Source organism: Dipodomys merriami, unplaced genomic scaffold, assembly GCF_024711535.1.
Source record: "Dipodomys merriami isolate MVZ:Mamm:240054 unplaced genomic scaffold, mDipMer1.0.p SCAF_26, whole genome shotgun sequence".
In the NCBI taxonomy this organism is placed as follows: Eukaryota; Metazoa; Chordata; class Mammalia; order Rodentia; family Heteromyidae; genus Dipodomys; species Dipodomys merriami.
The window spans coordinates 2,857,118-2,868,222 of NW_027204048.1; the positions used below are offsets into that span (position 1 = coordinate 2,857,118).

The window sequence follows — 11,105 nt, forward strand, 5'->3', positions numbered from 1 at the left end:
GCCTTAAGATCTCGCGAGAAGTTTTCCACCTCCCCTCTCCCCCCTCCCCCCCATGGCCAGTGAGTGCGCGAACGAGAAAGGAGGAGGGCGCTCCAGGCGGCGGCACTGCAGACGCCATTACCCTCTGTTTCTCTGCGGCACCGACTTCGACGTTTTGCCGGAGTCCCAATTGTTTGCGGCCCATAAGTAATTGGAATTTCTAAGGCTCAGGTAGTATGGTCTCGGGAAAGGGGTTGGTCTCCCCAAAGAGCTTCGTGTACTTTTTCCAAGCCCGGCTTTTCTCAGGCCCCATGGCCTTACACCCTAAAGGGAGTCGCCGGCGGGAGGCGGGGCTCCCGGCTCCTTCCTCGCCTTGATTGACGCGACCTAGGGCCAATGGTTTTGCCTTCCCATCGCCGCTGACGCCTGGGCAGCCAATCGGGCGCGACCGTGGGGTAGGAGAGCGCGAGGAGGTGGGGGAGGGGGGCCGTGCTCCTTCTCTGTCTAGCAGTGAGTGAGGCGGCGCAGCCGGGAGGGAACGGCGGATTTGTTCGGTGAGAAGTCGGGCAGGGCGAAGGAGTACGTGGGGTGCGAGGGGGTCGGAGTCCAGCTTTTCCGCTCGAGCGGGCCGTCTTAGGGTCTCCCGGGCGGATGTCCGCTTCTCCGCTTGGAGAGGGAACGTTACCCGGCCTCCCCTCCCCCACCTCCGCCATTTCCCTGCGCGTGTGTCTGCAGTCCGCGTTAGGGTCTTTGGGGTTTGGGAGGGTTATCGTGAGGCGAGTGTCTGTGGGGTGAGCTCTGGGCACCGGAGGCTCAGTGCCTCGTCCGCGGGGGAGATGGCGCGGGCGGGCGGGCGGGCGTGTGTCCGTCCGAGTCTGGAGCAGGCCGCGGCGCTGCCGCCGCCGGCTTTTTGTGTAACCCGCGGTACCTCGGGCCTCCCGGGCCGGGGTCGGCGGAATCGGGCCCAGCGGGTGGGACGGGCCGGGCTCCCTCGGCCGCTTTGTCTCTCGGGCGGTGGGGGGGAGGTGCGGGGGATGAGATCGCGGGGCCGCGTGGTGGGTGGGGGAGGGGGGTCGGCGCCCGGCTCCGCCTAGTCGCACGTAGTCGCCATTACGCGGGCCGCCATTTCCTGTCGGATCCGGGTGAGGAGAGGTGCGGCGCCTGTGCCCGCTTGGCTTTTCCAGCTGATGGGACTAGGCTGTTGCCAGTCGCGGCCTCGGGAGGTGGGGACGAGGAGGGCCAGGGCGGGATTTGTCCTGGGTTGGTGGAGCCGGGCGAGGCGAGTTTCGGTTCTAAGGGCTGCTAGACGAGCCGCATTATTTTTCCAGCTAGACTCTGCTGCCGGGGCTTAAACTCCTCCCGGGGCTCCCACCACGCCTTAGATTTTGAATGATGGGCGGGCAGGCTGCCCTTGCAGTCCTGGAGATGTTTAACCCTTATTATGCGTTTTCGAAGATTGAGAGGCAAAAGTGTTGCCTTGATTTTCAGTTCTTGTGCTGTCTAGTCAACCGTTCATCAAGGGCTACATACAGGTCGCCTCTATTAGTCCTCTTGTTATTTGGGGCTCGTAGAATCTTAGGGTTTCGTACTGGAGATGTAATTATTAGATTAAGTACTTTTTTTATTCAGTCCAATTTAATTCTTTGCCAGGGATGATATTAGATGGCTAGGGTTCCATTCGTTTCGTTGAATGGTAGTCAATAGAGCCTGGTCCTTAAATGCGGATTTTTATATCTCGCTGTTGAGCAGATTGAGCTGGTTAGTTGGATATGGCTTGACATTTGCCATTGTGTTTATAGTAAGTAGGCGGTGTCAGAACAACATTGAGTCATCACCTGAAAAAACCTAAACCTCCTTGAAACTTTAAAAGTTTTTGTGGGCAAAATGGAGGTCTACAGCACTTTCAGGCACTTCATGGTGTGTAGTAAGTTGCCATGGTGGAAAACAATTATATTGGTTAAAAATGGTGGTTTTCTTTAATAAATCACTTTGTGAATTCTTTGGTTAAACAGCCACCGAATTTTAAGATCGAACTTAGATCACTGGCTTGCTTTGTTTAAACCAGTTGTGACACCTGAAATTAGTATTTGGTACTGAACAATAGCAAAACCGATTAGCCTTTTTATGGGCTACTGTGACAATAAGGTGTCAGTTGTTGGCTCTACCCAGACCAGTTGTGCTCTGAAAAGATAGAGAATTAGCATGTCCTAGAAGCAGTCTTTATGAAGTGTAATAAGATGTGTAACTTGCTTTATGATAAGCCACCTGTACTAGCTTCTTTATTTTTCAACAGATTGGTGTGTCCATTTAATACAAGAAAATGGAAACTGAACAGCCAGAGGAAACCTTCCCCAACACTGAAACCAATGGTGAATTTGGTGAGAAAACAATTTTCTAATTTTTGGAAGTATTTATTACAATGTTTTCTGTTTGATGGTAGTGTTATTAAAGAAGATAAAGGCAGAGAATAACTTTTTGAAACATGAATAGTAACAAATCTCTTCTTCCTCATTAAGGTTCTTAAACCTTAATGTATTTTGTGAACAAATTGCTTTCTTTGACATTTGTACTGTTAATTTGCAGGTAAACGCCCAGCGGAAGATATGGAAGAGGAACAAGCGTTTAAAAGATCCCGCAACACTGACGAGATGGTTGAATTACGCATTCTGCTTCAAAGCAAGGTATAAACTTATCTTTGAAAAAATGATGGTTCATACTAAAAATTCTAGTTTATCCCTCGCAGAAGCTTTTAGGGCTTTACAGTCTGAAGAATGTAAGATTTTGTTAACTATTAAATAGTGAGCTGCTCAGCAGTTAAAGTAGGAAAGGGGATGATTCTTAAAAGTAACAAAGGAATAAATATAGATAATATTGTTGATCACTCAGAAACTTTTAATAGTTTATGAGGCTGCTTTACCCAAATCAAAATGTGAGGGTATCTACTACCATCATAGCAGCTTGCATAAAAGGGTACTGTAAAATTAATTTGTATTTAAATTTGTACTAGTATTAAGGGCATTCTGAGCATTTCAAAGCTTTATCTTAAAGTGCTTTGTATTGAGTACATAGGAAATCTTGATCATTTCATGCCCATAATTGGCTTCTTTATAGATTTCCAATTCTATAACTTAGTTTAAAGCTTCAAAGCACTAATACAGTAGTTTTAGGTAAAGTCAAAACCATTTCTTGTATTTCTCTCTTCCAGAATGCTGGGGCAGTGATTGGAAAAGGAGGGAAGAATATTAAGGCTCTCCGTACAGACGTAAGTGTTTTATTTAAAGTGCTGAAAAAGCAGATTCAGTTTTTGTTTCTAGAACTTTTAAAGGTTTACATCATAGAAATCACCTAATGTAGTTGCAAGCCATTTGTTAATAATTGGTTACATAGATGATTTCAAAGTTTGCCATTCTTGTTTTAATAAAAGCCCAGATTGAGTAGGGTAAGGTTTATATTAAACCACTTTCTAATAAGATTCCATCAAATTGTTCACTTCAGGCAAGATAACATCTTAACTAGAAATAGTGTCAGTTTAAAAAACCCTTAATTTTAACACTCCCCTTGTGTGGATCAATTACATTATTGACAACCATTGTAAGTGGCTGAGTAAACTTAGCAATTCTTCCTTTTTTAAAAGTCATCCATCTGTTCTTTTAACAGCTTTTACATGGAGCACAAAAATGTTTATAGGTTGCATGGTTAAACTGGGTAAAGAATAGAATAGGCACTTAACCTTACAATTGGGAAACCATTTGTCAATACCTATGGTTTGTTGGGTCTTCATGATTTATAGTGGGTTGACTCTTGTGATTAGACACACTAAATGTTTGCAGCATCAGAAGTGAGTAAACATAAAGGACTACATCAAAATTTCTATTTTTTTCTTACAGTATACACATTTCTTAATGTTTTTCTTGCTAAAATTGAGGCAAATAACTTTGTGTTGAGTACTTATTTTAACAGTATTTCATTTCTCTCTTGGTCACAGATCTTTGTATGTTCCTCTTGATTACTGTAAACTGTAACTTGAAAATTCGTTTAAATTTTTACAAACCTGCCTGTTCAGGTCTAGGAGTTCATTTAAAACCTCAGGAAACCAGTCTTAATAGTTGGGGTTTGGTGTGGGAATTTTTGTTTGGTCTTTTATAAACCTCTCCTCTTAATCCAGATAGTCAATATAATTGTCTGGGTTATTAATTTCCCCAATTTCCTCAAGAATTTCAGTAAACTTAAGTCACGACAGGTTTTGTGTCTACCCTCATGAGCCAGCCTGCTACTGAAACATCGTTTTTTCTTTTGTTTGTTTTTGTTTTTTTTTTCCTTGGTTTTGTTTTTTTTTCGGTTTTGTTTTTTTTTTTAAAAAAAAAAACCTAGAAAACCATCATTTAAGGTCCTTAAATGTTAAGCCAGTCAGATATAGAGAAGTCCATTATTGTGTTAGTCTTCAGAACAACTTAAGCTTGTTTCATTAATTGAGAGTATTGAGTATAGTTTGTATTAAATTAAAATTTATTGCTTTTCCCCCTTTTCCCTCTCCTTGTTTTTTTGGCCATATATCTCCGTTGCCCATGTACTGGATCGACTTACCCCTGCGTTGCCCACCATGACGTTGGCCCATCCGCCCCTGAACGCCCATGTGAAAACCCTGGTTGGCTATGCCCAAAAATGTGCTCGTTGCCAAACGGGTACCATACTTGACAACTTCTGATTGAATGCCCATGCCCAATGCCAACATCCACGAACGCCAATGACCAATGCAGTACAATGCCAGTGTTTCAGTCCCAGACAGCAGTGGCCCCGAGCGGTATGTCCCAACAGTTTATGCCTCACTGCCTGATTAGAAAGAGAGAAATGTATTTTATTACCTGCCTTTTATATAATTAAATAGTATCCCCTTTAGACGGTGTATTGTTTTTCAAGTTTCTGTCTTATTTTCCCCATTAAGTCTTTTTGTCACTGAACTTTTACCGTGAGTTGCCCACCCAAACGATCCACTAATTTTATTTCGATGGAAGGAGCACAGCTTCAAGTGTTGCATATTTGCTGCATTGTAAATCAAATTGTTACCCAAATAGTCTCTCGCTCTGTCTTTGTGGCCCACCTTGCTTCCCAACATTTCCTGTTCATAATTTTTTCTGATGAAATGCTAACTCTGGTTCACTTTCCTTCACTTCTCATTTGTGTTGTCTTTGTTTTGTCTTGGCATTTGTATTTGTTTTCTTGCAGAGCCCATTTAGTAATCTAATTTCTAACTGGTATCCATAACCTTATTCCAGATACAATGTTCACCACTTGCATATTCCCCACTTTGCCTAAGAGAAAGGTGTGCCAGTTTTACCAATGTAACAGCGAGGGTATCCTTAACTTGGTGGCGGGGAACATAAATATTCAACTCTGCTCTGGTCAATTTATTGCCCACTTAATCTGAGCCCTTCCAAAAGCCCATTCTTTCTGTCTTTCTTCAAGTCTCCTAATACTGTTATCATGTCTGTATTGGGCATAAAATGCATGTGAAAAATCCATAAATAGGCCACTTTAAATGGGGACTGTTGAGTAAATGTTATGTTACTTCTATGTAAAAGTTTGTGTGACTACTAATGTCAAGCATAAGACTCATTTTTCTTTTCCACTTTTTTTGTACTATCTGGTATTTGTGGTGTTTGACAGCATATTGAGCATCAGTGCTGATATTGAAACAATTGGAGAGATTCTGAAGAAAATCATCCCTACCTTGGAAGAGGTAGGCTCATAATTTTTTTTTAATGTATTTGGTAGTATGTGGGGTGGTAAGGTGTTCCATATGGGGCATAAAGGGAGGGGAGAACTTGCATATATTTCTGACAGAAACAGCTGCATAAAGTGAGTGCATCATTGTCATGCACAAGTACTTGGTTTTTGTTTTGTAATTTTCAGGGTGGCCACTATTGGAATAGTAAAACCTACTATTGTCATGGATTTAGCATATATTTAAAGACTTCAGGCTTAGAGAAGTTTTAGAGGGGTGTGGGATTATGTTGAAAAAGAAAAATTGCTTAGATCTTAACCTACAATGCTAAGATATTACTAGTAATATGGAGAAAAGTATTTAAATTGAACCTTACTGTTTAGATAAAATTTTTCTCATACTAAAATGTTATAGTAGCTTTACCAATATATGCGACAATAGCCTGATCACGCTAGACACTTAACCTATTACTCTTATTTTTCTACTTTCAGGGCCTGCAGTTGCCATCACCCACTGCAACCAGCCAGCTCCCGCTCGAATCTGATGCTGTGGAATGCTTAAATGTATGTCATAGTGCCATTGAACCCCACTGAAGTATGGAGCCTGGCCCATAGGATCAATTTTATTTTTAACATAGTGCACTTTTCCCATCTCTAGAAAAAGGCTTAAAATGTGATACATGAATGGTCTTACAACTCACTGTTGACCCTGCTCCATGCTGCAGTGGGAATTAACTATATTTGCAAAGTGCTTCGCAGTCATTTTTTATTATCGTGTTATTTGAATGTTAATATTTTGTGGTAACAGCGACATGCTAAATGGCTGCAGTGTGGGTATGGTGTTGCAGGACCTGAAAATAAAATAATTTTTAAGGTGGTGCAGAATGTCCTTTTTGGGCCTGGCTATTGAGGATAATAAGCACATAACTGGTAAAGTTATTGAAATACAAATTCAGGTTGCTTACTGCAACAGTCTGTTATTATGCTTATAGCTAATAAGTGTATATAGGGGAATAACTGACATGAAACTAAAATGTTAAAACTCTCCCTCCACAGTACCAACACTATAAAGGAAGTGACTTTGACTGCGAGTTGAGACTGTTGATTCATCAGAGTCTGGCAGGAGGAATTATTGGGGTCAAAGGTGCTAAAATCAAAGAACTTCGAGAGGTAAAGGGCACTTATGTTTCCTGTCATTACTGAATAAATCTATTTTTCTTTTAAAATAATGAAAGTCTGGTGGCACTTGTCAAGTTATTTGTATGTCATGGTGATTAGCCACAATTTTAGTCCGGTAGTTTTAGACTGAATGATAAATCTTTTCAATCTATTCTAATTTTTCTTTTTGTAAACTTAACTGCAGAATACTCAGACAACAATCAAGCTTTTCCAAGAATGCTGTCCTCATTCCACTGACAGAGTTGTTCTTATTGGAGGAAAGCCTGATAGAGTTGTAGAGTGCATAAAAATCATCCTTGATCTTATATCGGAGGTAATCTTTAAAACTTTGTTTTTGTAATTTTATGAAATTGCTAAACTTCAAATTTTCAGAATATTTTGTACCTAGTCTTTGTGCTCTTGTGCTTTTCCTAGCAATTTTATATTGTCCAGGTTTACATGTGTTGGTCCTTCAAAAGAATATCCAATTTGAATCTTAACCATTGCATTATATTGTACTCTTCTCAGACTATGTCTCATTTGACACATCTTGGACCAAGATAACGGTCCTTTCAGCTCTCAAGTTTTACTCCTCAGAGCTGACCCCTATTGTGTGTACATTGTAGTTTATAATGTAAAAATGAAAGAAGGTATCTAGATATTTCTAGTTTCTCCTTATACTTCCATGTAGTAAAATTTATTTTTTGTTCAGATCATGCTAGCCATCCATTTTAAGGTTCTTTCCCACTATCATTGTTTGTATTTGTTCTACCTCTTGATCAAAATACTTTGTTCGAAAGAAGGGTTAGTAAGACCTAAGGCATTTATTTCTTCAGTCAATAAGGTTGCTATATTTTTGTTTTTAGTCTCCAATTAAAGGACGTGCACAGCCTTATGATCCCAACTTCTATGATGAGACATATGATTATGGCGGTTTTACGATGATGTTTGATGATCGTCGTGGACGTCCTGTGGGATTTCCCATGCGGGGAAGAGGTGGTTTTGACAGAATGCCTCCTGGTCGGGGTGGTCGTCCCATGCCTCCTTCTAGAAGAGATTATGACGATATGAGTCCTCGTCGTGGACCTCCTCCTCCACCTCCTGGTAGAGGTGGCCGGGGTGGTAGCAGAGCTCGGAATCTTCCTCTTCCTCCACCACCTCCACCTAGAGGAGGGTAAGTATTTTTTGTTTGGGAAAGGTGTTTAGCCACATATTTACATAAAAGGCATTCTTGGTGGGTGGAGTAATTTGCTGTGTATGTTACGGAAATTGAGATTGTGACTAATGTGTTTACAGAGATCTAATGGCCTATGACAGAAGAGGAAGACCTGGAGACCGCTATGATGGAATGGTAAGGACTTTTTGTTTAGCAGTGTGTGAGGGCTATTTGAAGTATTAAAGTCACATAGTTAACATTTTGTTAAATGAATTAAGAGGAGTTTTAACAGGTTTTAAAAATGAAAATCTTCAGAAACATATAAGAGTGGTAACGGGCAATATGATGTAGCTTTGTGTTAATTTTTCTACTTACAGGTTGGTTTTAGTGCTGATGAAACTTGGGACTCTGCGATAGATACATGGAGCCCATCAGAATGGCAGATGGCTTACGAACCACAGGTTGAATATTTTAATGTACATATCAGTAATTTAAGATGTTTATTTGCTGAGCAATTAGTTTTATTTCCTCTCATGTAGTAATTTGTTTCTTGGAATGCCATGTAACTAAAACTTAAAATTTACTTATGGCTTGATAAGAAATGTACTTATTCATTATATTAATCATGTAACTGTAACTCCTGTACAGTATCTTTACAATAATATAAATATATAATTTGTGGGGAATAAACTAGAGAGATGTGGGTGACTTTGATTTCCTAAACTGAGGATTGCTTAGTATTACAGTGACTTTGTATTTTGAAGGCAAAGTAATTTTCTATTTTTTTCTCTTTTTAGGGTGGCTCTGGATATGGTAAGTTTTCTCTTTTGTAAAAATCAAACATTTTATACTTTTTACATGAGCTTAATGCTTATCATTTAAATCAGATTATTCCTATGCAGGGGGTCGTGGCTCATATGGTGATCTTGGTGGACCTATTATTACTACACAAGTAACTATTCCCAAAGATGTAAGTATCCTTAATACTAGGAACAAACATTTAGTGAAATTTCTTTAAATGGTGCTGTCTATTTCTCTTAAATTTCCTTTCATCTGGAGGTTTTAATTAAAACTACTAGAACCCTAGATTATGTTCAAGGATTTAATGTGTCACTCCAGTTTGTCTAGTCAGTGATGTTCAATGTCTTCAAAGTATTAAAAAAAATGTTAGGATGTGTATAGATATTTATAATCCAGTCTTTGGTTTGTCAAGCTTTCTTTAAAAGTTACATGAACACTTGTATTTAAAAATCTTTTCAGTTGGCTGGATCTATTATTGGCAAAGGTGGTCAAAGGATTAAACAAATCCGTCATGAGTCAGGAGCTTCGATCAAAATTGATGAGCCTTTAGAAGGATCCGAAGATCGGATCATTACCATTACAGGAACACAGGACCAGATTCAGAATGCACAGTATTTACTGCAGAACAGGTTAGTTTGTGTTTAACTTTGTGTTAACTCATATACACTAAAATACTTAAGAACTTTTCTTCTCAGTTAATTTTTCTTTTAGAAACCATGGTGTTTCAGTCATTTGGGGACCTAACTTCTAAACATTCTAATATTCTAATAGCTTTGCCTTAATTTTCTTCTGCTTTCTTACTAAAAATGAAGACATTCAATACTAATCTTGCTGGAAGAAGCCTTAACCAACCAAACTTCTCATTTCTCTGGTGAAAACTGCTGCCAAAACCACTCCTTATAAATTATACAGAGAGCCTGTAGAAACTATAGAAGATTCATTGGATGTTGGCTTAGTTCTGTGTGGAAGACTAGTGATTTTGTTGTTTTTAGATAACTAAATTGACAACAAATCACAGTCTGCCATATGGCACAGGTCACCTCTACAGGACAAATGATTGGTGCTGTAAAATGCAGCATTTCACACCTTCCTGGCATTTCTTGTCTTTTCTACCAAATACTAACAACTTTCAGTTTCATTTTCTTAATTCTGCTCTACTGTCTGATTAATCATTTTTCTTGAATTTTACATTGCTTTGATTTGTAATTGCTGGTGTTTTTAAATTTTTAATTGTAATGGACATTTAAATTTAGCATTGAAATTGTCTTAATGTTGATTAAGATGTTACGAACAAAAATTCTAATTCGTACTTTTTTTTCTTTTCTTTTATAGTGTGAAGCAGTATGCAGATGTTGAAGGATTCTAATGCAAGATATTTTTTCTTTTTTATAGTGTGAAGCAGTATTCTGGAAAGTTTTTCTAAGACTAGTGAAGAACTGAAGGAGTCCTGCATCTTTTTTTTTTATCTGCTTCTGTTTAAAAAGCCAACATTCCTCTGCTTCATAGGTGTTCTGCATTTGAGGTGTAGTGAAATCTTTGCTGTTCACCAGATGTAATGTTTTAGTTCCTTACAAACAGGGTTGGGGGGGAGGGTGTGCAAAAACTAACATTGAAATTTTGAAACAGCAGCAGAGTGAGTGGATTTTATTTTTTGTTCATTGTTGGTGGTTTAAAAAAATATTCCCCCTATGTAATTATTGTGAACACCTTGCTTTGTGGTCACTGTAAACATTTGGGGGGTGGGACAGGGAGGAAAGTAACAATAGTTCACATGTCCCTGGCATTTGTTCAGAGCAGTGTGCAGAATGTAATGCTCTTTTGTAAGAAACGTTTTATGATTTTTAAAATAAATTTAGTGAACCTATTTTTGGTGGTCATTTTTTTAAGACAGTTTTCAAATGGTGGCTGAATTTTCTAACCCACTCCTAAACACTAAGTTTGATTTTTCAGCTCCTCTGTTAAATATAAATGCACCTCTTGGATATAAACAAAATATATTGGCAAATTCAGTACTAATGATTTCCTAGTATGAAAAACCATTGCTTGGGGAGAAATTACATCGTACACATTCATGCTTAAGATGGGGTTTTTTTATTTTTGCAAATGCTTGCCCCAATTTTACATGTTTTCTGTTGTAAAGAAACAAGGTATGGAGAATGATACCACAAGTTAATATAAGCATATACCAGAAGAATGATTGGCAACAAGCTTTATTACTCAGATTAACATTTAGTTATGAAGTGGTTGATGGCTGAATAAAATCTGGTTATTTTTATTACATAATTTCTCA

At 39.3% G+C, this 11,105-nt stretch overlaps 1 protein-coding gene across 13 annotated transcripts; it reads left to right on the forward strand.

Annotated features, from left to right (window-relative positions):
• Positions 1–51: 51 nt before the first annotated feature.
• Hnrnpk (heterogeneous nuclear ribonucleoprotein K) lies at positions 52–10,679 on the forward strand. 13 transcript variants are annotated; one of them, XM_070035494.1, is made up of 16 exons: positions 52–210; positions 2,273–2,357; positions 2,563–2,660; positions 3,185–3,241; positions 4,737–4,780; positions 5,644–5,716; positions 6,193–6,264; positions 6,757–6,870; positions 7,064–7,192; positions 7,725–8,032; positions 8,155–8,209; positions 8,392–8,490; positions 8,812–8,827; positions 8,902–8,984; positions 9,275–9,444; positions 10,148–10,679. In XM_070035494.1, exons 2-16 carry the CDS (start codon positions 2,300–2,302, stop codon positions 10,179–10,181), a joined length of 1,410 nt encoding a protein of 469 aa, XP_069891595.1. In that variant the 5' UTR covers positions 52–210; positions 2,273–2,299; the 3' UTR covers positions 10,182–10,679. The 13 variants fall into 13 exon arrangements, with proteins under 13 accessions (XP_069891595.1, XP_069891598.1, XP_069891599.1 ...); XM_070035497.1 differs by having other exon boundaries at positions 10,208–10,679; XM_070035498.1 differs by having other exon boundaries at positions 8,392–8,475.
• Positions 10,680–11,105: the final 426 nt, after the last annotated feature.